The sequence below is a fragment of the Xenopus tropicalis genome, chromosome 3 (assembly GCF_000004195.4).
Source record: "Xenopus tropicalis strain Nigerian chromosome 3, UCB_Xtro_10.0, whole genome shotgun sequence".
Taxonomy (NCBI): domain Eukaryota; kingdom Metazoa; phylum Chordata; class Amphibia; order Anura; family Pipidae; genus Xenopus; species Xenopus tropicalis.
In genome coordinates, this window is record NC_030679.2 from 87,328,825 (window position 1) to 87,354,425 (window position 25,601).

Sequence of the window (25,601 nt, forward strand, 5' to 3'; positions counted from 1 at the left end):
ATTTCCTTTTTCTCTGTAATAATTAAACAGTAACTTGTGCTTGATCCCTACTAAGATAGAATTAATCCTTATTGAAGGCAAAACAAGCCTATTGGGTTTATTCAATATTTAAATTATTTTTAGAAGATTTAAGTTATGGAGATCCAAAGTATGGAAAGATCCCTTATCTGGAAAACCCCAGGTCCCGAGCATTCTGGATAACAGGTCCCATACCTGTATTTATAAAGGTGGCCATATACCATCTACGCTTGTATGACTGAATAGCTTTCTTCTCAATTTTCCTATGTATAATGTTCATTAAAGCCAAATACACTAATATCTTCCGAACTTATAAATTACCCAGCAGTGATCACTGTGTAATGATTGTTAAAGCAGCTTCAGTTATTCTTTGGACCTACATATCAATTAAATTATAGAACCCCCAAATTTTAGGGATGTGGAATCTTCTGAAGCTTTAATTAAGAAAGACATCATTACATCATGGGAGCAAGTATACATAAAAATAAAATGGTGGAATGCGCTTCTGTAACAGACTACAAGGACATGTTTAACTGTGGGGGCTGTTACACAAAAACTAGAATATTTAAAGCCATTCACAGAATGAGTAAATGTGAGCACGAGAAAGATGAGACAAGATTTTAAATATTCGGACTGTAGAAATATTCAGTGCACAACCACAGAACCAACATTTCATAAAGTGATAGTTTTTACATGTAAATATAATGGATCATTTTCCCTATATCCATTATGCAGCAAATTCACATTTATGGAAATTATGGCTCATGCTTTGTATTGGGGAAAACATGAAACTTCTGGGCACAGCAGCATTCTATTCCCCAGCTGCACTAACAGCTCTTTTTAGTGGCAAATCCAAACACTATCAAGCTCTTTGGAGAAACATCACAGAGATCTATTTGCCCATGAAAGGCTTCTTGGGGTGTTGTCGCCCATACCTGTAGTAAAGTCACACTTACCATATATAAATGTGACCATAAATGTTCACCTTTAAATTAACTTTTGTATTATGTACAGAAACAAATGCTCCAGATTGTAGTTGGTCTTCATGTTTTGTGGTTTTTGAATTTAGTTTTCTGTTCAGCAGCTTCCAATTTAGAATTATTTCAGCTGGTTGCTAGGGCCCAATTTAACCTAGCAACCAGGTTGCTAAGAATAGGCCATTCTATAACATACTAAAAGTTAACCTTAAAGGTGAACCATCCCTTTAAGAGAAAATATAGTGGTAGAACTTTCTTGAGATTTTACCTTTACCCTTTTAAGCTTTCTACATAATCCATGTCATAGTCAACTTATACTGCTCTGTACATCAAAGTCTTCTTCAAAAAAACAGCATGGCCTGTCTGCAGTACAAGCACAGATCAAACACCTTGAATCCTTCTAACACAGGTTCTTAGCACATAAGTTCTTCATATTCTTGCTGACAATACTGGGTGACCCTAATAGGGCAAGGTAATCAATGCAAACATGTGCCAAAAATTATAGTGGATGTTTATTACAGGTATAGGATTCATTATCTGGAAACCAGTTATCCAGAAAGCTCAGAACTAAGGAAGGGCCACCTCCCATAGATTCCATTATAAGCAAATAATTAAAATTTTTAACTATGATTTCCTTTTTCTCTGTAATGAAAAAAAAACAATGCCTTGAACTTGTTCCCTACAAAGATATTTATCCTTAATGGAGGTAAAACAATCCTATTGGGTTTTATTAATGTTTAAATTATTTTTTATGGAGATCCAAATTACACAAAGATCCCTTATCCAGAAAACCCTGGGTCCCAAGCATTTTGGATAATAGGCCCCATACCTGTAATTGTTTTCACAAATGACCCCCAATAGGCACCAGAGTCAATCTCACATAACAAAAAGAAAAACAAGATTGTTTCTTGACCCCCTGGCATGCTATGAGTCATGGGTGAGCACAGAAGAGAATGATTGTGCACTGTCTCCAGCTCAGCGCAATTTAGCATCCATTTGTCAGGCTGACCAAACAAATACATCTGGTTAGCCTGTAGACTGAAAAGTGCTGAAAAATTGACCTTAAGGTTGCTTTAACTATAAAGTACGGTGTAGTGTCCTTACAAAAAATTACTACTCATGGACTTGGAGTTTGCATTCTAATGTGATCCCTGATCAAGCCTTAGCTCAAATATATTAGTTTGGTTTGCTTTTTAAACATTTACACAGTACATACATCTATGTAGTGCCCCTTAATTCAGGGTTAGGGTAACTTTAAATTTAGCTGTTATCATTAATTTATATAGCACCAACATATTCTGCAGCGCTTTACAGAGCCAGTTTACAAACCCATATTTCACTCAAATGTGACTATATATTTGCTTTGTCTGGCTTCTGTTACAAAAATGATAGAATATGTTCAACATATTCTAAAGGCTCCATATAGCAAGAATCATTCAGTCTTCTTCTGAAAAAGAAAGAAGCCTAATAATAGAGAGAAAGATCTGGTAAGCCTATGTGGCCCTGTGTGAGTATGCACTGAAGAAAAGATTAGAAAAGGCTAATGATTTTGGAAATAATTTCAAACTATTCAAATTCTCTATCATTTTTTTGTGTATCAGAAAATAAATATTAATTGCAACGATAAAAAAATGCCCAAGCATTTAGAACATTCCTCTTATAATAGCACACCTTGTTTGGACAGTACGGATGCTTTTATTTCTGGACTGCACTGATGTATATAAATCAAGTAAATGTCTTACTTGGTTCCACATAATTGCAGTCTTTAGCTCTTGGGTGCTAAGCTCTCTAAAATACATTAAATCAAAATGCCACAATGCAGCCTCTGTTAGGACAATTAGAAGCTCTTTTGGGAGGTGAAGCTGCTTCACTGTACCCCTTCCTATGTACTTCCACATAATTAAAGCGTTCTGTGGCAGCCAGTGTGACTTGCTAGTGCTTCTCCGGGCCCAGGAGGAATACTGCAGTTATCATTTAAAGCACAGTTGGGCGCAAACACCTGCCCCTCTGTCAATACCAAGGGTCTGTCTTGTGCTGCTGGTTATACCTCTGTAGCTTGATCTGATCCCGAATTTGATTGATGAGAATCTGGGACAGGAGGATTCCAACCAGCTTTTCAAAGAAATAGTAAAAGGAGAAAAACATTTACAAAGCTTTACAAAAACAGAAAAAAAAATGCATTACATTATTTGTCCCCAACTTGTACTTTTCTGGTGGAAAAATCTGGTTATTTTATGTTAGGGGCTGACAGTTGGCCAGAATTCAGCCTCCCCTCCATTTGTTACCTGTGGAATTGCCAGTCCCAAGGCCACACCTCCCAGCAGGAAAAGATTACTGTGAAGCCAGTTAACAAGTCTGTCAATGCAGCCATTGGTATGGATAAACGCCCCTGCCTCTAGATAGTCGAGCTCCTGCATTCCCTGTCCGCACAAGGTGTTGATGACTGCCTAAAAATAAATAAATAGCGTGTATATAGAAATGTACCCGAACATATAGAGATAGGCATCTAACGTGTTTTTCTGTGTATATTATGCAGTTGGCAGATTATATAGATTATATATGTTTATAAGCAACACTAAAAGAAAAACTATACCCCCAGAATGAATACTTAACCAACAGATAGTTTATATTATGTTAAGTGACCTAATTTTTATACACACACACACACACACACACACACACAGGACCTGGGGTTTTCCTCATAAGGGGTCTTATTCGAATCTCCTACCTTAAGTCTACTAAAAAATTATTTAAACAGTAATTAAACCCAATAGGATTGTTTTGACTCCAATAAGGATTAATTATATTTTAGTTGGGACCAAGTACGTACAAGGTTCTGTTTTATTATTACAAAGAAAAAGGAAATAACTCTTAAAATTGTGAACTATTTGATTAAAATGGAGTCTATGGGAGACGGGCTTTCCATCACTTGGAACTTCCATCTGGATAAGGGGTCCGATACCTCAGTAAATATTGCCCTTTTATATCCTTTCCCTTGATCCACCATTTAGAGATGGAATGTGTGCTTCCTCAGAGATCACAAGACCAGAAATAATGCAGCTCTAACTGTAACAGGAAGTAGTGTGGGGAGTATAAAAGAGAACTCTGCCCATTAATTGGCTGATGGGGCCTAGCATGTATGTGTGCCTTGGCTTGTTTGTGTGCACTTTGAATCCTATGATCCCAGGAGGCGGCCCTTAATTCTTAAAATGGAGATTTTCTATTTAGAATAACCCAATAGAACATACTACTGAAACGTATATTTTTACGAAGATTAGATAAAGCAGGGTTTTACGTATGAGCTTGTTTATGCAATATATTATTATAGAGACCTACATTGTTTGGGGGTATAATTTCCCTTTAATGAAAGAAAATAGATTTTTAAGCAACATTCTGTAGCCGACATGCAGGTGCATAGTCACTGAAAGCTGACCTTTCATTTTGGTCCAGGGTGTATAACACTGGTATGCAGTTATTCCACTTGCCTAAGGTTAAAAAGTTCCCATTTAATTATATTCACACTTAATAAAATACATAGCGTATTGCAGTGATAGTAAGAGATGGACAGGTAGTAAGGTAATAAAAGTATAAAAATTATCACATTACTGTGCCTTAATTTTCTATCAGCTTATCGGAAGATAAAAAACCTGCGCAGGGCACAATTTGCACTTTCACAGGTGGTCAATAAAGTTTCTTTCTTACTAACTTGGTCTAGTGCTTCCACCTACTGGAGACAAAAAGCAGTCATTTATAGCTCAAACATAAGCAAACTTAAAATTCTGTTATTCAGTTATTTTTGAAAACTTTTGTACAGGTATGGGATCCCTTATCTGGAAACCTGTTATCCAGAAAGCTCCTAATTATGGAAAGCCCGTCTCCCATAGACTCCATTATAATCAAATAATTCAGAATTTTAAAACTAATTTCCCTTTTCTCTGTAATAATAAAACAGTACCTTGTAATTGATCAAAACTAAGATATAAATAATCCTCATTTGATGCAAAATAATCCTATTGGGTTTAAATAATGTTTTATTGATTTTTTAGTAGACTTAACGTATGGAGATCCAAATTATGGAAAGACCCCTTATCCGGAATACCCTTGGTCCCGAGCATTCTGGATAACGGGTCCTATACCTGTAATAGTTTCAGTCTGCTTAGTTTACTAACCATATCTACAAAACAGCAGACAGCAGAGTCTGGTATTTTAACCCTTTCACCGACTTCCAAAGCACTGCTCCAGAAACTTGCATATTATAGATTTCAAGGCAAAAAAAATCACAATCCAACAGAAGGTTACATTTCTGGAAAAAAACAGATTCTGACAGATCCAGAACTATTTCAAACTACAAAGTTGCAATGCTTTCCTTAAGTTGGCATTTTTAAAATTTGCTTCAAATCTTCCATTCTGTGGCATCTTCTGCAGGTGACCAGATAAAACATCATAAATATGAACACCAGGGGTCCACTGAACAGTGAACCTACCCCAATGTGATCTATCATTTCTGTCATTTCAGCTACTGCAAAATCAACACATTTACATTATTATATGTGGGATAATGCTACAAAAAAAAGTACACTCACCCCAGAAAGCCATATATTTTCTGAAATTACACATTCCCCCGAGTCTTAAACAAGCACACGTGTATTTCTTCTCCATTTTGACAACATTCCTAAAAAATCACCTCAAAGCTTCCACTTTGCAGTATCTTATCTCCCACAAATCGTTAGGTACCAGGATAAAACATCCTAAATACAAATGCCAGGGCCCGCTGAACAGCTTGATGCCTAATGTGAATAGGTTTATCAAAGTACATGGCGTTTAGAGACACCAAAATATACCCTATGCATACTTATTTCATATCTTACATTTACTTAATTCATAAACACACAGGCAGTTTGTGGAAAAGCTGCAAATAAGTAAGGTAACCCCTGGAAACCATATATTTTTGGAAGGCATACAGACAAATCCAAAATTGGTAAATATTTATTTCTACCCCAAACTACCAATCTGTAAAGCTTTCCTAAAGTTAGCGATTTTTATAATTTTTTGGAAAATCACCAAAAATTGTTGCAATATGCTGCATTTATCTAGCAGAATTTCATACATACAATGACAAATCACCCTAAATATGAACGCTAGAGGTATACTGAACAGATGGAAGCCCAATATGCAAAGATATACCAAAGTATGTGGTGCATACGGACCCCAGATAAAAATAGTGCAAATAAATTCTCGCCTGCCAACTCAACTTTTGCAAACAGAGCCCCCTGACAGCATATTATATGCTTTTTAACAACCCTCAGAATACTATATATTTTTGGAATGTACACATTCTGATAAATTCAAAATAGGAAAAGACATCTTTTTACACCAACCGGAAAAGCTTTCCTAAACTTTTTTGATGGCATTTCTGAAAACCACCTTAAAATGTTTTGCCGCAATTTACCAAAGTATGTGATAAGTATGGGCCCCAAATGAAAATAGTGTATATGAATTTTTTCCCCTGCCAACTCAACTTCTGGAAACAGAGCCCCCTGACAGCATATTATGTGCCATATATTTTTGGAAAGTACACATTGACAAATTCAAAAGGTAAAGATGTATTTCTACACCAAACTCACACTGTGAAATAAAGAGTTTTTGGCAGAAAAACAAATGACAAAATGATAAAATATATAACTAAAAAAAAAAAAATGTGTGTTTGTGTATGCATGTGTGTACACTTCTAAAAAGTGTGTGTGTGACTATGTAGAAAAGTGTGCGAAAGCAAAAAAAAAAAAAAAAAGTCAGAAAAAAGCTACATTTAATAGAAGGTGTGTTGTGTGTGTTTGTGTAAATGCATGTGTGTGTGTAAATAGGTAAAAAAAAAAAAAAAAAGACCACTAGCTGTTCTTGTGAGCAGGAGGGTTCTTAGCAGCAGTCCAAGGATCGCAGAGTCTAAGGGCAGTGACACATGGGGAGATTAGTCGCTGCGGGCGACTAATCTCCCCGCAATGCCATCCCATCGCTAGAATGTAAATCGGTGGTGGGATGGCAAACGCGGCTCTGTGATTTGCCAAAGTCGCCCTAAGTTTTCTCTCAAGGCAGTGGGATGACATTGCAGGAAGATTAGTCGCCTGCAACAACGAAGATTTGTCGCATGACAACTAATCTCCCCGTGGGTCACTGCCCTACCAGGCAGTAAGTATGTGGGCAGGTGCTGGGGGGGGGGGACAGCAGTAGGAAGCTCTAACAGTAGATGCGTGTACGATTGTGTCTGCTGTTAGAAGTCGAGTCCTGTGACAATCATGTTGCAGGACTGACTTGGTAGGTCCCTTGGCTCGTTGCCGAGGGGGTTGGAGGAACATTTGACGCTCTGCAAGGGTGGTGCAGAGAGAAAGCCTTTACTGCAAAGAATGTAGGTACTACATTCTTGGCAGTTAATGATAATTTCTAAAAGAACGTAGTACCTATGGTCTTGGCAGGGAAAGGGTTAAAGGGCACCTATCGCAGTAAAATCTTTCCCCCACTGGTGGAAGTCTATTTGAGCCACTCTGGTTCAATTAAACAATACTAATAGGGCCATTTGTGCTCCGGGTGAGACAATGCCGCCTGCAATAGAGAGAGCTCCCATTCTCGGCGGCCATGTCGGGATTCTAAGCATGTGAATATTTAAGTGCCCCAGCTTGCTATTTATGCGCACGTGTGTGATGTAGGAATGAGAAGGGGAGTGCAAACCCTAACAACCACAGAACAGTGACAGATACACTTTTCCCTCCTAAGTTTATGTTATATTGTAAACACAGTAGTGCATTGTACACTTTGCCACTAACCTTGGGTATGCTGAGCCGGAAGTTTTTTCTTTATGCATATAAAACATAATTCATGGTTACCCAACAGGCGTTACCTTTGCTATTTTAGCTAAATATAAATCATTCTTAGTCTGGTGGTCTTAGCAGTTTCTTTTTCACATCTTTCTCTCCTTTATACTGTATAAATGATATAATCTACCATTAACCCAATATGGCTGCTGTTCCAACACCGCACAATTTTTCTCTCTCAGCTTTTCTTACAAAATAAAGATTAAAAAGGAGGTACAAATCAAGGATAAGTAGGGTTAGAGTCTCCATTGTTCATTTACTTTCTATAGCTGTTCCCATTTGTAGAACACATTTTGGCTGCTTGCTGAAGAGGCAAGGCCTCTGGCAATTAGTCATTAGCCTTTGTGTTTTTGTTAAAACAACAAAAAAAGTAGCCTTAGAAGTGTCAGTCTATAAATACACAACCTGCAAATGCCAAGATATTGAATTTGAATACTGCAGAGCACACTAGACTATTCACCTTCAAGCATGGCTGGATTCTTCTATCCAAAGGTTGAGAAACAAAAACTTAATGCTTTCATCAAACTCTTTTAAGGTACATGCCCCTTACCTTTATAAGGATATTTCAGACACAATTCAGGGCTTAGAGACAGAACTTTGTCCATTAATTGGCTGAAGTGACCTAACATGTATGCTGATGTGTACCAGGGGATGACCCTTAGTACATAATTATCTATTTAGGATTACCCAAGGGCACATACTAGCAAAGAAGTCTACTTTTATTAAAATGCTTTATTTAGTTTTACATATGAACTGTGCAATATATTTTCTAGAAACCTACATTATTCGGTGGTATAGTTTTCCTTTAAGTACCAAGTACCAAAATTATAATACTATTATTACACTGCATTTAAGATGTGGGAAAACAATAAATGTGATCTTCTAATCACTTCTGTGGTACCGAGGGATGGAATTTTTCTGGCCTACATGGTGGAGGGCCGATAATGGAAGTCAGTTTTGACCACTACCCTTTTTTAAACCACACCCATGTTATCACAAGAGCTTTTAAGACAATACCCACATTAATGATGGTAGTGCAGCAAAAACCCAAATGGTTGGTGCTCACTGCAGGGATATCCCCCTTCAGTCATATGTGAAAGAAGTCTACTGTGTCATATTTAGCCACACTCAAATCCATATGCCTCCTCCTCCCCTGTGGATAGCAGAGCAACCTCCAACACAAAATTACACACCTTAGAGACCCCCAGTGCACCAGTTGAACAGCACTGTTGTAATTAGTTCCCAGTATGAACAGAAATAAAGTCTGATGTACTTTATTCTATATGGAATGATATGTGTTTTTGCAGTGACTGAGGGATTAAAATACAGTAATGAATTTCAATGAATCAAAGGTGCCCTGCAGACTTTTTGGTCAAATGAAGGCAATGCTCTTTCTTCTCCATCAACTTTACAAAACATATGCCTGGTAGAATTCATTGCACTGCAAAAACTCTGCCTATGGGAAACTATGGCATTCAAGTGCTTTTAACCTGGAAAAAACTTTGATAAAAATAAATTCCAGACATTTAGGAGAGTGATGATTAATGAGATAAGAGTGGAAAGGCTGGGAAAATGCCAGGAAACATTCAAGAACCCGCAATTCAACATGACCCCCATCCAATGTAAATATCTGTTACTAACTATCATAGACCAGCTGCATTTCTATACACATCTGGTCTCATACACCCAATTATTTGTGCTGTCTTCCTTCTTAAATTTGGCCTGTCGTGACTAGCACCATGTGTTCATATTAAGAGGTAATATGCAGAGAAAAGAATAAACAACTGCACTTATGTCCCAATATATCTCACAAAGGCATGTAAACTTAACATCCTCCCTCCTATTCTGCTTGTATTAAAGGCTGCAGAGTTGTTGACCTAAAGCTCAAATGATTTTAGTTCAGTCCTTACCTCATCTTCATCATGTAGGCAGCAAGAGTAGGGCACAGAGCAGCGCTCCCGACTGCGGTTTTCGGAGGAGCAGTTGAAATACATGTTCTGGGACCAGTCCTTGTAAGAGATACCTCCACAGCAACTAAACTAGCACCAGGCAGAGCAGTTACAGTGAATGGGAAAGAAGGGAACACAGTGCAAATTATAAAAAGCCTAATAGTGAGTCATTGCTGATAATAAAAAGCATATAAGGCATATACAAAGCCAGTGGAACTCTGTACTGTAACCAGTCCCTTTACAGTTTTTGGTAAATGATACTTTAAACTCACAGCTAAAGGTGCACATGCACGGATACTTTGTATCGTATGATAATAGGTGCATGTATGGTGGGAAACAAGGCGACAGATATCAACAAAAGCCTTGGCTATCGGTTGTCTTGTCGTTTGGACAGGAAGGAAAATTTGGCAGACAGGGGTAGCATTCTTTTGTTCCTACCTTTATATTTGATGATTTAGCTATTAATGTAAGTGGACTGGACAAATAATCTTGCGACCAATGGTTGCGGGAAAGATCATAATTGTAACTTGCTTAGCCAGTTACTGACACTTAAAACACAAGTGATACTGACACTTAAAAACTACTGTTCAAAATATGAATGTGCATTAAAACTTGCCTATAGTCATGCTGATAGTTTTTCACTGTTACTTGAAGTTCCTAAACCTGACTGTTTTGCCAGCCTGACTGTCCCTTCTCAGCCTGTCAGTTGCAGCTTCTAATCAGATAGGTAATGTAAAAGCATTGAGCAGATACTTATGGCATTATTAATAGCATACAAAGCCAATTATTAATAGCATGAAACAAAAGGTTTAATTTCTGGTGACAGTATATCTTTAAGTTAAAAGCTAACTTATTTTCTGCAAAAGGGACAAGAAATGTGTGTAAACTGGACTTCTAGCAAGGTTGTGTATTTATTAACCAGTTTCAGGCAAGGCAAGAGAAATATGTACGGAATCTTTAGCACTGCTACATTATTATTATTATTATTAGGTGTCATGCACAGGAACTCTTCCATGCAACACACAAAAACACTATAGAAGATGGAAGCATTGTGCGTGTTAGTATGATCCAATCTGGTGCAATTTGCTCATACACATGTACAGCCACGTTGCACACAGCACTAAGAGGTTCGGGAGAGTTAAATACATTGCCTGTTCTGACCTCTACCTGGAACGAATCCTGTACCTCTTGCAGTGTTACGCAGGTGATTTTAAGTGTTTCCTGACATTTGCTGCTCTCCTGTATACACTGAAAATATTTAATGTCAACTTTTTCTTTATCACCTATTATTCTGTTGTGTAAGCAGTCTTTAGTATCGCCATGCTTTGTTTTTATTTGAGCTTTCAGGTTCACATCCTGTCTGGCAAGCACTCTGGCTCTTTCACATACAATGTGTTTGAGTGCAGCTGTGCAGGGATGGAATGTTTTTGCATGTAGGAAGCTTTACGTTCATACTTTACTGTCTATGTAAATACAGAGAAGATAATCCACACAATGTAAAAAACATAGAATGATATATTTTTAAAACAATTGTAATGCACACAGCATATTGTTTTATCTTATCCAATGTTTAAGAGCTAATTATCATTGTCTAGTTACTCAGATTTTCACAGGAATGTGAAATTTTACTTTGTTTTTATTACTTGATAGGAAACTACGGACAGAATAATTTATTTGGATCACATCAATTGCTCAAAATGCTTATTAAACTCCAATCTTATAAAATCTTAAGACACTATTTTGAACGACATTAAGATTTCATTTTATCAACAGAAAAGGGTCTCTGTGGTACTCCCATACATATACACAATTTCCAGGTTGTCATAGAATGCTTCACATCCCCGGCACTGCTATCACTGTGAAGGTTTCATGCAAAAATAAACTCTTACTGAATAAACTGCATAGTAGATGAGGTTGGTAATAGAAACAACTACCTTAGTACAATATATTTTAATCCAGTAAACATTTTTTTACCTTCTTTTAAAATATTGTAAATTGGTCAGAATACCTGGTACAGAAAACTAAAACTTCACCATTTTCACACCAAGAGAAAAAAACACACTTTTTTTTTATCTGAAGGGACATTGTTATGCCCCTGGCTATATCTACTGGTAAATCAACATTTATGGAGTTTGTTTTCGAGTCCTTTATATATTATTACACTGTCAACATACCACTTTTATCTACCTAAAACTAACCTTCCATTCAAAATTAATTCTATATCACAAATGTTTTAACAGGAATGCATTTACTTGGCATTGCAGGGTCAGGTAATACTCACCTCCTTCTGCCCAAAATCTATGAGATTTTGCAAGTCAAGGTCATCACGATAATGTTCAATGGCATTACTGATAATTTCACTTACTTTTCCACGTGCCTAAAATAGATACAACCTGAATAAAACTTCAGTATCTTGTTAATGAGAAAGACATGGTTACACTTCTGCCACTATGCCAGTACAAATTATTTTCAAACACCTGTTGTTCTTGTGTTCTTATGATACACAAAGTTAAAGAGAAAACAACCAAGGTGGCTATTAAAAGCACAAGGATTTAGGCCAACTTTATGGTGACTCCTAATAGCCTTTTCAATTTTAGTACTGTATAGGAAATATCACCCTTTTAAATATAAAAAAGCAGCAATAAAGCCAGAAGCATAAATAGGTGGTGAACAGTAGTTGAGTAAAATTTTTAGCGAGGTATGGATTCGAGGCGAAATTCCGCATTTCGCCATTGGCCAATTTTTTCTTTAAGCCACGCCAAAAATTTCCTGAGGAAAAAAACGCCCATTAACTCATATTTAGTTAAATCTGCCCATATATACACACACACACTTTAAAAATGTAGAGCATTTACAGCAGTGCACTATGTTATAATCATTGATATGTAGAGTTAAATATTTGCAATGATAGTGTTTACTATCAACTCAGTTTTGCATGGAAAAAAAAGCAATAGAAATAAAATTGCGCTACATATTTTTAAAAAATTACATGTTAGGGTTCTGTTTACTTGCTTCATTGTAGGAAATAAGAGTGAAGATGTAGTAAAAACACACAGTGCAATTAGTCGCAGCGACCCTTATATTCACTTATGTCAGCTAGATTGGTGTTATTAGTCACCGCAAAAGTTTTTTTTAAAACCTGCGGTGACAGATCGCCCAGTATATCTTTGCCCTTAAAGATCATGTACATATCAAGAAATGGCCAGATAGGTCATGTCATAGACTGCCAGGAGATTCCTCCAAAGTGTACTCAGCAGCAACTCCCATGTCTGGGTAAAAGATTACCTTATCTGAGAAGATGAACCCCACAATGCCCACAGCCAGCTGGAGAAGGAAGACAAGTGTCAGACAAATTGCGAACTGCAGGGGAAGAAGACACAAATATTGCAAATAAAACACAGCATAATACCATCACTATATATAGCCAGATTAAAATCAAACACTTGGTTTATATTAAAATGAAAAACTGGAGCTCACAGAAGCCACTTTACAAATCTACTTACTGAAATTTAAACATAAAACCCGGGGTTATTATTATTAGAGAAATGCTTTGTACCTGCAACCTCAACCCCATCTTCCCCTTGCTTCTCTACTGTGGAGACCTTCCTTCTCAAACACTAGGGGCACGGTCAAAAGCCTACCAGAAACCAGCTCTGTGAAGTTGGCATCTGTGATTTCTTGCTATAAGGGAGATAAGGACCATGGATAAACAACAGAACTGATTCAGATATTTCTAGGAATGGCTCCCACAAAATAGTATTACCGGTTTAACTGAAATTCACCTTTAGTCCCGGGGCACCGTGTTTGCATGTCATTGCATAAAGACACTGAATTCAGCTTGAATGGAGTTTCATCTTTGTACCAACTAAAATATACCCAAAGCATATGCTTTATTCCTGTTGAGTAGTAGAAAATCTATGAAATTAACTTCTGTAGTACTAATCTGGTGGATCACACCGGACCTAGACCTGCATCTTTATCCACGCAAAGCCCCAACAACAAAGGCAGTAACCAAAATAATTTTGCCCTTAGTCCTGTATATCAGGAGTTAACCCAAATATCAATTGCTGTATGCTTTTCATGACCCTCTAATATAGAATTACTAACTCCTGTGTTCTTTAAGGTAGTTAATAGATAATAGTAAAATAAATAACACATTAATTATCTTGGGTGGCAAACCTAAGTCAGACTTAAAAAAACATTTTGGCTGACTTCTCCTTTATCTAATGAAAGAAAATGTAATTCTAAGCAACCTTCAAATATGCATTAATTAAAAATGTTCAAAGCTATTAATTAGTCCCTTCAAAAACAGTGGAGAGAGTCTGAAACCTTTCGAGTGCCACTGCTTTAATAAATAAGTTTAGCACTAGGAAAATAAATATTGCAGAGATCCTATCTTATTAGGCCACAATAAAATAAAATAAAATCTGCTTTGTTAATTAAGTATCAATATACACAACTTACTGTTTGCAGCAGGCAGATGTTTTCCCTCAGAGATCCAATGCAACCACAGAATGTGATGAGGAACATTAAAATCCCAACTCCAATAAGCAACAGGGCGGGATCCACAGCGAGGCAGGCCATAGCAGCCTCTGTAAAGAAACAGGTTAACATCATCATCTTGACATATCTTTAATGGACATGGGCTGGGCAAATACATAAAAAAACTGCATTAGGGGTATATTTATCATGCTGTGAAAAACTGGAGCTGCCCAGGGCAACCAATCAGCAATTAGATTTCAACAGCAAAGCATCTGATTGGCTGCTATGAGCAACAGCACCGACAATATTTTACTATACTTTTTACCCAGCATGATAAATATAAATACTGTAACAGTGAGATCCCCTATCCTGAAACAAATATTTAGAATGCTCCAGTTTACAGGAAGTTTAATTTTATGCAGATAATTTTAAATTAATAATAAAACAGTACCTTGCACTTGATCGCAACTAAACTACCATAAACCCAAATTGGTGGCAAAATAATCTTATTGGGTATTTAAATCTTTATAGTACACATAAAGGAGAAGGAAAGTTAGACTCCCCCAAATGATTGTAATCACTTACCTGATACCCTGGGCCGGTGCTCCTGTAAGCAGAAAATTGCATCGCCCCATCATTGATGTGTGGGTTGGCCCGAACCTGCCAGACCCGGGGTTAACATCAATTGTGGGAAGGTTTGGGTTTAGCTCTTTCACTCCCCCTTCCTACCTCGAAATAACACTGCCGACTTCCTGTTCCGGCTATCTAATTTATATGCGTGCCCCTTAAACGCCCCTTCCTTTTGTGACATCATTGCAGGGCGGGGTCTATAAATAGAGGGAAGAAGCCAGGTCAGGTAGGGTTTGGAGCTGGCGGGTTAGGGTCAGGAGTGGGTCAAAGGTTTCTCGACCCGCACATCATTAAGGCCCAGGGTATCTGTGACCGAGCAATCCTCTTCGGCCCATGGTTTCAGGTAAGTGATTACAATCACTGGGGGTGCCAAACATTTTGGCACCCCTCAGTGATTGTAACTTTCCTTTAAAAATGTATTAAAATTAGAAATTATAGAAAGACCCATTATCCAGAAATCCCTATAACAGATCCCATATCTGTATTTCTAAAAGGCACATTTCCATGCCTTTAATGCAGGTGAAGTGTGAATACATTCTTTTCACAATTGTAGTTAGACTGCATAAGTATGTGCCACACCTAGAGGTATATTTAACATGCTGTGTAAAAAGTGGAGTGAAGCATTACCGGTGATGTTGCCCAGGGCAACCAATCAGCAATTAGATTTCAACAGTTAGAAAAGCAAAGCAAAGCATCTGTTTGGCTGCTATGAACAATATTATCAGTAACGTTTTACTCCACTTTGTACACAGCATGATAAATAAACCCACTAGTGATGAGAACTACCTGAATTGCAGCACCATTTGGTTAGTGCCACACAGAGCTGATTCAGCCCTAAGCTGGCACCAGCCTCCTACCTTGCCTGCACCCAAAAGCATTCTCTCTGCCAGAGTGCATGCAGACGTGGCGAATATCAGCTGTGAAATGCAAACTCTCGAACGGGTCAGTTTGTAGTTTTTAATTTAAGTTTTTGTTCTGCAAAGATTTGTTCTAGAATTTAAAATTTTATCTGGTTAGGGTCCTACCTAACTGGTAGCCTGGTAGTGGTTTTAATAACAGACTGAAGCATAAAAAAAGGGAGAGGGCCTGAATGAAAAGAAAACATCATCTAACAATCACCATCCTTAAGAATCTTTTTAGCTTTCTAATTGCTAATGGATGCTGATCTTGGTAATGGTCTCTCAAATTAGCTTTGGCAGTGTGGGCAAAAACTCGTGTATTAAGTTTACTTTTTAAAAATGTGAGTGCAGAGAAGTGGTTGGTTCAGAATAAGCACAAAATTGTTTGTCAGCAATGTTCTCTCTAAGCTGTGCACAAATTGTGGAGCAGACAACTAGTTGGCATTTTTCATTTAGGCACAACAAATGCAATAATACTGCAATATAGTTCTAGAACAACATTCTGTGTTATGTATAGACACCATCATATAATTTCAATCCAAAATTAACTTCCTCTTAAACTGAAATGTATCAATGTCACTTTAATGGCCTTTATCAGAAGGACTGTGGGCAGCGTTAGGTTTCTTACCTGGAATTATGCTTGAGACCTTTATGCTTGCCAAGAGAAGTGCAATATGAGACCCTTCACAAGAAAGAAAACATTCTCCCATTTCCAACAACAAACATCCATATAATACTATTATATTCTACTACAATAACATGTGTTTATGAAAGTAAAGCTAGTTTAAATAGGGAACGTGGGTAATCTAAGGGGAAAAACAAAATAATACTCATTGCTTATGAATTTGCCTATTCCAAGGCAGACTAAAATATACTGTAGCTACTGCCTGTGCCCAGCAGAAGATAGAACTATAAAAACATTTCACACTTGTCACAACATACTTACCAGCATGTTTTAAAAGTCGGGCGTAAACTCCAATACCCACCATCACCATGGATATTACCTGCAGTGCAGAGACAAAGGCAAAAGAACATTTTTAGATCTCCATAGACATTAAACCTCACCTCATTGATGAAACAAATTAACAAGTAACCAGTGTAGAACAGGAAAGTAAAGAGTATCACATACAACCCTTCCAGCTTTCCACCTTAAAAACATATATCTGTATGTATATTTTTACAAACATATGCAACTATAAGGTGCACAGAAAGCAATGTTGTCTAAAGCCCCATGTTAAAACGTTTTTCTTGCACCTGATAGAACATATGACCTGTTGGATGATTCAGACATGGCTACTTGAGCTGTGAGCTTGAACAGTGCTCACTACGAACCAGGAATAAAGTATGGGGTATGGAACAGTATGAGAGAAATGAATGAATTTGTGGAAAACACATCCAAGAAAAGTAAAGAGTTAAAAGTAAAAAAGGAGAATTCCTGCTCAGTGATTTGCAGCTGATGGAAATGACCTTCTGCTTCCATTCATAGAATTCTAGCCATTTTAGATTAACAATTAACATACTTTAGCTAAAGGCAACCCATAAGTTGTACAGAAACCAGACATGTAGGAAATGAATCCTGTCATTTTACATTATCAGGAGGAACACTGATTATATATATCATGCCAAAAATAACTTGGGGATAACTGCAGGACAAATGGTTTAATCATTCATTGCTCGCTATTCTGCAAACATCTAGTAAAGGGCTTTTCAATAAATCACATACAGGCAACATATACCTCTAAGTGTATCCTGACATCTTACGGGTACTCCCCTTAAATTTACATTGTAAAGTACTGTCACATAGAGTTTTCTCAACTGGCATTTCATGTTGACAGTAAGAAACTCAATTCAACCATGCAATTTGCCACATAATATAGTACTGTAAAAATTTCAGCCCAAAACTGTATTCTTGAGTATTTTAGAGCCAAAAATCAAACAAGGTGCAGTGACAGTAAATTACCACTTAAGTTAAATGCAGCCTGTACTTGTGGTATCGGACAAAACTAAGTGTTTTTCCACAGCATTTTTCCACAATTTAAAAAAAAAAACAAAACAAAAAAAAACATAAAAAGAGCAAAAAGCCAAAGTTTCTATAGAAGTTCACAGACAAATCCCCCCCAAATTTATTAAAATTTTAATTGAAAATGAAAGCAGCAATGTGATTTAATTTCTGAGCAAATTAGTTTTTTTTCTTATACATGCTAGTGCTAGATAAAAAAAAAAGTTGCAGCAAAAATGTTAAGGATTTTGTGCGATTTTCTATACCCCTTGATAGTTTTTCCCTCCCAAAACTCAAAAACTGGTGAATCTGTATGACACTAGTCCAAGGGGTATATTTATCATGCTGTGTAAAAAGTGGAGTGAAGCATTACCGGTGATATTTTGCTGGTGTCCCTAATGAAATATGCTTTTCCCAAGGAAAACGAATAAAGCTGGCCATACACGTGGCGATCTGACGAGGTTTCGTGCAACCATCGGTCGCACGAAACATCGTCAGATCCGCCACACACCATTCAGGGCTGAATCGGCAGGTAAGGAGGTAGAAACAATAGGATTTCTACCTCCTTCTGCCGATTCAGCGCTGAAGGGAGATTTTGGTCAGGCGCCTTCTATGGCGCCCGATCAAAATTTTCAAACTGGTCCGATCGGCGAGTCGGTCGATATCAGCAGCTTCCTGCGATATCGATCGACTCGCCGACATACCATACACGCACCGAATATCGCACGAAACGAGGTTTCGTACGATATTATCGGTGCGTGTATGGCCACCTTAAGAGCAATGGGTACATGCTAGATTGCCGACAGGATCTAGCTGCCCTTCACATGTAAGCTAGGTGAAACTCCTGCTAACAGAACACTGGGAATTTAAAAAGCATCTGCAAGATGTATATAGCATACCGTGGTAATCATACCTTTTATAATTTCTGAGCAGTGGGCAGTCTGTCACTGCCAATTTGCCTTAGGCGCACACTGACCATAGCAGTTTTCCTGCTGTGCACATTGGTGATTAGAACTCCCCAAATAACGTTAATCTCAAGCTGCCAAATACAGTATAACAATGTCCAACCCATTCAATACCAGACTACAGCCCATTTAGGTATCCCTCTCACTGTGGGAAAAATCCCATTGCAGAGGAACAAATGCTTTCCTCAGCCATGTCTACATGACTAGCCCTCAATGTAATCTGATCAGTGGGTTAAGTGGCAATCGATTGGATCAGCTTGCTTTGACCCAATACTTGGTGGCCAAATCAAGCAAAGATCTTACTAAGTACGGGAAGCTTCCATAGGCTTAAAACATATAGGAACAATTAATATGCAAGGCAACTTACTGGGTGATATTGGTCTCCATGCATCACAACTATACTCTAAATTTCTAGTACTTTGGGATAATTCTCCCTGGCAACGCTAGAGCTTCATAACTCCAGATATGCACTGTGCGCCCATACAAGGAGTAACAGATACACATTACCAAGCAGATCCCACACTGCTCTTATGGTTATGTACTAAACTATAAGTTTGTTGCTGCCGATACTGTAAGCTTCAGTCTCAGCTAGCAGAAGGAAAGCACATGGAGATGAGTGCAGAACAAAAACAGAACCTCACCTGTCTACCAGAAAGATCCCATCTAGACCCCACCGAACACTTGTGGCGAGATCTAAGAACTACAGCTGGTTAGTGGTAGTTACAGTACTGTAAGGCAACATATTACTAGGCAGTAAACTATTTTTTCTTTAATGGGAAAAAAGATTGGATCCTATTCCAGGCTATATGTCTGCTACTGCACACAGGTGATGCACAGTTTAATAGGGGATTAAACAAACGGTATATTGCTACAGAGTGATTAGCCCCCCCGCTGTTTCCCCTCTCAGTTATTCCTTACACCAATTTTAGGCTAATGCCACACAGGCGTATTCTCGGCAAGCCGAAAAACACTTGCTGAGAATATGCCCCCTACTGTCAGTCCGGCCTACCTTGTGCCTGCCCCGAATGAATGGAATATGCTTGGGTGCAGGCACATGTAGCCGATATCCGCCGAAATATGAAGTATCACCCTTTTTGGCGTATATCGGCTATATGTGCCTGCACCCAAGCATATTCCATTCATTCAGGTGCAGGCACAAGGTAGGCCAAATTGACAGTAGCGGGACGTATTCTCGGCAAGTGTTTTTCGGCTTGCCGAGAATACGCCTGTGTGGCATTAGCTTAAAGAAGAAGGAAAGGTACAATCACTGGGGGGGTACAACATGTTACACGAAACCCCGGCTGCTGCTCCTATTAGCAAAAAACTGCCTGGCCTGGGGTACATGCAAGCGAGCTATCTTTTTCCTCCCATCTTCTTTTCTTCAGAATCCTGGGACCAACCCATGCAAGTTTTTACATGCAGGCGAGCAATCCTCTTCCTTCCTGCACAGTACAGAGAAAAGCCAAGCTTTAGCAAAAAAGACAAAATGTGTTGAAAATGCAGCTTTTTTTGCTTAAGTTTGGCTTTTCACTCTACTGTGCATGCACCAAGAATAAAAAACATGCAGCATGCCACATAAAAACAATATTTATATGTGTATTATTATATGTAAAAATATACAGAAGATAAAGTGTTAGTACAATGTAATGATGTACGGGTCAGGAAAAACTCAACCCACACCCGACCCCAACCCACTTAACCTTAAAGGAGAACTAAAGCCTAACTAAAGACACAGGCTAGAAATGTTGTATATTATGTTATGTGATTCTGTACCAGCTCAAGGCAACCACAGCCCTTTAGCAGTGAAGATCTGTGCCTCCAAAGATGCCCCTAGTAGCTTCCCATCTTCTTTTTTTTGCTGGTTGACCTGCACATGCTCTGCGCTGCTGTTACTGAGCTAAGGGACCGACTCACAATATATTGCATATATAGGATATAAATGTCACAATATAAAGCTGATAAGTAATTAAAATAAATAATTACTGCATGGCATCTCTGAAATCAGTGATATTAACTTCAGACTTTAATCATCAGCCCATAAGAATCAACCTATATGACAGACAAACATCATTTTCTTTACTTGATAATTTCCGGCGACCCCTAAGCTTAAGGTGCCCATACACTATAAGATCCGCTCGCTTGGTGATGTCGCCAAGCGAGCGGATCTTTACCCGATATCCCCACCTACGGGTGGGCGATATCGGGTAGCAAGAAACTTAAAAAAAAATAATCCGATCGTTTGGCCCTAGAGCCAAACGATACGATTACATTTGTGGTTATGGGGCAGTCGGTTCGGGGACCGCATCAACAAGCCGATGCGGTCCCCAATCCGACTGGATTTTCTAACCTGGCCGATCGAGATCTGGCCAATTTCAGGCCAGATATCGGTCGGCCAGGCTGCTCTGTTCTGCCCATACACGGGCCGATTAGCTGCCGAATCGGTCCAAGGGACCGATATCGGCAGCTATAGTCGGCCCGTGTATGGGGACCTTAAGCTTCTCAACAGCTGCTCAGAGCGCACTGCGCATGTAAGTGTGTTCAGACACTTCTAACAAAAGTGTCCAGTATGGTCACCCCCTGTGACAACTTTAGAGATGTTGAACCTTTAAGCTGGTTCAATAAGTTCATTATTAAAAATATGGCATACCTAGCCATATTCATTTTTAGGGTTTAGTTCTCCTTTAACCCACACCTAACCCTAATTCACAAATTTAGTATAACAATTATCTCGGGCGATTAATCGCCCATGTGCCACTGCCCTTAGGCAACTTTGGGAAATCGTAGTGATGTGTATGCCATCCCACCGGCGATTTACATTCTTGCCGGTGGGATGGCATTCCGGGGAAATTAGTCACCTGCAGTAACAAAGATTTGTCGCGGGGCAACTAATCTCCCTGTGTGCCACTGCCCTTAGGGGCAATACTGATCATTTACTAATAATTGTCTCTAAGTGTGTTTTAAGCAGAGGCAATTCTCAGTATTGCCTATGGCAGGAGTGTGCCACTGCCCTTAGGGCAATGACAGACAGGGAGATTAGTTGCCCCATGACAAATCTTTGTTGCCGCAGGCGACTAATATCCCCGCAATGCTATTCCAACGGCAAGAATGTTAATCGCTGGTGGGATTGCATTCGTGTTGCTACGATTTCCGGAAGTTGCCCGAAGTTTCCTCTCAGGGCAACTTCCGGAAATCATAGCAATGCGTATGCCATCACACCGGCGATAGTGGGATGACGGGCAGGTCCGTCTTTAGTGCCCATACACGGGCCAATAAGCTGCCAAATCGGTCTATGGAACAGATATCGGCATCTAGAATCGGCCCGCGTATGGCCACCTTAACTTGTAACCATATAACCAATCTAATCAGTAGCTTCTGATATCTTGCTGATAGGATATCTTCGCTTGCATTAGCTTTGCCGACAGCATTTATAAAGAACACAGATACTACAGTGGTGTAGAAAAAGAAGATATACGGTTAAAAAATGTCAGACAATAGAAATGGGTGGAGAAGGCTCTGCTTGAGAAAACTTAACAAATTCAGTCCAGGCAGGTGCATTTATATTTCTAAGAGCTTATTGAGGGCTGGTTTTAGTTTACACTTGGTATAATTTCATCTCTGTAAGTTTCACCTCATAAGTATCATTTTACCATTCTTCAGTAAGAAAATAGGTCACCAGTTTCTTCTTGTTTTTCTTTTTAAGCATATATAACCGTACCAAAAGTTATGGATTCACTGGATGATACTCAATAGAAACAAACTGTACAGGCACCAGTGTGGAATGTCATAGACATAGACAGTAGTGTCAGCCATTTACATAAGAAAGAGACAATGGCCGTGTCTGTGCTGATTAGTGATAGGATAGTTATTTTGACTGACGCACCACAATAGCTATTAATAATATTGAAGACACAAGGAGCTACTTGTTGCAGCTACAAAAATAGACAATGCTGATAATTTACTGATAATTGCCTCTCCGTGTGTTTTAGCAGAGGCAATTCTCAGTATTTTCTATGGCAGGGTATCTTCTGGTTTTCTGTTGCCGTGACAAGTAGCTGATACGAAGCAGCTTCATGTGTCTTCACCCTACACTTGTAGATTTATCTTATCTTGAAATGATTGTTTAGGGTGAGAACGCACAGAGCTACTTAGTAGCAGCTACTTGTCTGTATGTACATAACATACAGAAAACATAAAAATACTGACTCATTTAGGAGAGCCCTTCTCTACAGAGTTTAAAATCTACAAGATCATATACATTTGGCAAGGTAACAATCATGGATTTGATGTGAGAGAGAACTCACAACACTAAAAGGAGTCATTTAAAAAGACCCTAGAGAAAAGTACAAGAGCATGCCCCTTAGGTGAACTCTGGCAGCCATGTATTCATGCAGGCCTCTGTGCTCTGAATAGGAAAGCAGAGACTTGCAGCAATCCATCTAGGCTAGGGTAAAAAGAAGAATGCAACAGATTGTGTCCTGTAGGTTGCACCAAGACCCACGATACAGTAGAATTTAGAAAATTCTCTCAGACACCTCTTACATTTTAGCCTAATTTTGCTTGGATACAAGGAACCTGAGACAGAAATATTTCTATATGTCTGGATCCTTGTGACTGGGACTCCTCTAATAAAAGGTGCAGTTCCCAATCTATGGCAGGCTGCATTGCCAGTTAGCCAGATACAAAGCCAGGATAATGTGACAGTAGAGATGTTGCTGTCACAACAGAGAGTGCCCCAGCCAGCAGTCTCGCCAATCCCACATGTGCCTCCCGGGGGGCAGGTAGTGACTAACTGGGAATATCTGTAGTACAGCCGTCATTAAGGGGAAAGGACTGTAGCAGCAGCAGCCGCAGTAGCTTATGTATCAAGGACAGGGGACCGACCTTTTAATGCGATGGCGCAACTTACCCAGAACAGCGTGTTGAAGAAGAACAGAAGATATTTCACCACAGGGCTAACGAAGGAGAAGTCCTCCTCCTTGCCAGAGCCGGGAGATCTCCTGGCCATTGCTAGAGGCGAGCAAGGAATTGGGGGGTCCTTAGTGCGGCACTGCCGGGGTCTTTATCTTGCTTATTCCCCTAAGTGCATCCAGTTGTTGAGTCCAATGCCGAAATGCGCTTTGCGGTACGAAAGAAGGCAGACTGTGCGCGGTGCTAGCTTTTCTTAGAGCCCCTTTGGATGGAAGTAGAAATAATACAACGACGAAGCAGCTCCGTGTCCCTCAGCATTTCACAGTTGTTCTGGCCTCACGTTCTGAAGCTCTAGTTGCAATCCCCGCCCGCCGATTGGTGGCGGCTTACTCATTCCGTCTGTTGATTGGTGCGTCGTGCAGTCGCTCAGAATGAAAAGGCACGGAAGGAACGAACACCTGTATGGGGCAGTGGCTGATCGGGGAAGCGTTACACCAGGCAGGGAAAGCTCTGAGGCTCGCTGGGTTTTGGGAGGTGTGTGTCTGTATTTGCATGGGTTGTGTTTTAGCGCCACCCAAACCAAACAGTGCAGGAAACGGCTAAAACAGTGGACTCTTAAAACCTTGGCCTTTGGGTATTTCATCACAAGGGAAATAAATATATAGTGAACGGTAAGGTATGGTGTTGCCTTGGTTGGTTAGTTGTGATGCTTATCTGCTTGTTTTGGATTTCCTCTTGCCAAACTTTGTATGATTCTTGCTGCCTGACTTCTCACCACAATTTAACCTCTACCCTTACCCTTACCTGGGTGCCCCCCACAATTTAACCTCTACCCTTACCTGGGTGCTCCCCACAATTTAACCTCTACCCTTAACCTTACCTGGGTGCCCCCCACAATTTAACCTCTACCCTTAACCTTACCTGGGTGCCCCCCACAATTTAACCTCTACCCTTAACCTTACCTGGGTGCCCCCCACAATTTAACCTCTACCCTTAACCTTACCTGGGTGCCCCCCACAATTTAACCTCTACCCTTAACCTTACCTGGGTGCCCCCCACAATTTAACCTCTACCCTTACCTTACCTGGGTGCTCCCCACAATTTAACCTCTACCCTTACCTGGGTGCTCCCCACAATTTAACCTCTACCCTTACCTGGGTGCTTCCCACAATTTAACCTCTACCCTTACCTGGGTGCTCCCCACAATTTAATCTCTACCCTTACCTGGGTGCCCCCCACAATTTAACCTCTACCCTTACCCTTACCCTTACCCTTACCTGGGTGCCCCCCACAATTTAACCTCTACCCTTACCCTTACCTGGGTGCTCCCCACAATTTAACCTCTACCCTTACCTGGGTGCTTCCCACAATTTAACCTCTACCCTTACCTGGGTGCTCCCCACAATTTAATCTCTACCCTTACCTGGGTGCTCCCCACAATTTAATCTCTACCCTTACCTGGGTGCCCCCCACAATTTAACCTCTACCCTTACCCTTACCTGGGTGCTCCCCACAATTTAACCTCTACCCTTACTTGGGTGCTCCCCACAATTTAACCTCTACCCTTACCTGGGTGCTCCCCACAATTTAACCTCTACCCTTACCCTTACCTGGGTTCCCCCCACAATTTAACCTCTACCCTTACCTGGGTGCTCCCCACAATTTAACCTCTACCCTTACCTGGGTGCCCCCCACAATTTAACCTCTACCCTTACCTGGGTGCCCCCCACAATTTAACTTCTACCCTTACCCTTACCTGGGTGCCTCCCACAATTTAACCTCTACCCTTACCTGGGTGCTCCCCACAAATTAACCTCTACCCTTACCCTTACCTGGGTGCTCCCCACCATTTAACCTCTACGTTTACGTTTACACTTGCATGCTGAGAGCAAATTTTTTTTAAATCCAGCT

The 25,601-nt window shown here is 39.6% G+C and overlaps 1 protein-coding gene across 2 annotated transcripts; it reads right to left on the reverse strand.

Annotated features, from left to right (window-relative positions):
- Nucleotides 1-163: 163 nt before the first annotated feature.
- tspan33 (tetraspanin 33) lies at nucleotides 164-24,237 on the reverse strand. Of its 2 annotated transcripts, none has more exons than XM_031899083.1 (8): nucleotides 23,689-24,237; nucleotides 16,765-16,822; nucleotides 14,272-14,399; nucleotides 13,093-13,131; nucleotides 12,089-12,184; nucleotides 9,769-9,897; nucleotides 3,281-3,442; nucleotides 164-3,107 (listed from the first exon to the last, which is right to left on the reverse strand). In XM_031899083.1, exons 1-8 carry the CDS (start codon nucleotides 23,785-23,787, stop codon nucleotides 3,006-3,008), a joined length of 813 nt encoding a protein of 270 aa, XP_031754943.1. In that variant the 5' UTR covers nucleotides 23,788-24,237; the 3' UTR covers nucleotides 164-3,005. The 2 variants fall into 2 exon arrangements, with proteins under 2 accessions (XP_031754943.1, XP_002931890.1); XM_002931844.5 differs by having other exon boundaries at nucleotides 13,093-13,167; nucleotides 23,689-24,235.
- Between the last annotated feature and the right edge of the window lie 1,364 nt (nucleotides 24,238-25,601).

What these genes read in the sequence shown, in the direction of transcription:
- tspan33 (XM_002931844.5), bottom strand. Translation starts at nt 23,787, where the DNA reads ATGGCCAGGAGATCTCCCGGCTCTGGCAAGGAGGAGGACTTCTCCTTC. An exon ending in CCGACTTTTAAAACATGCTG is followed by an intron (nt 14,400 to 16,764) that starts GTAAGTATGTTG and finishes GTTTCTTTACAG; the next exon opens with AGGCTGCTATGGCCTGCCTC. An exon ending in GGTTCATCTTCTCAGATAAG is followed by an intron (nt 12,185 to 13,092) that starts GTAATCTTTTAC and finishes TATCTATTTTAG; the next exon opens with GCACGTGGAAAAGTAAGTGA.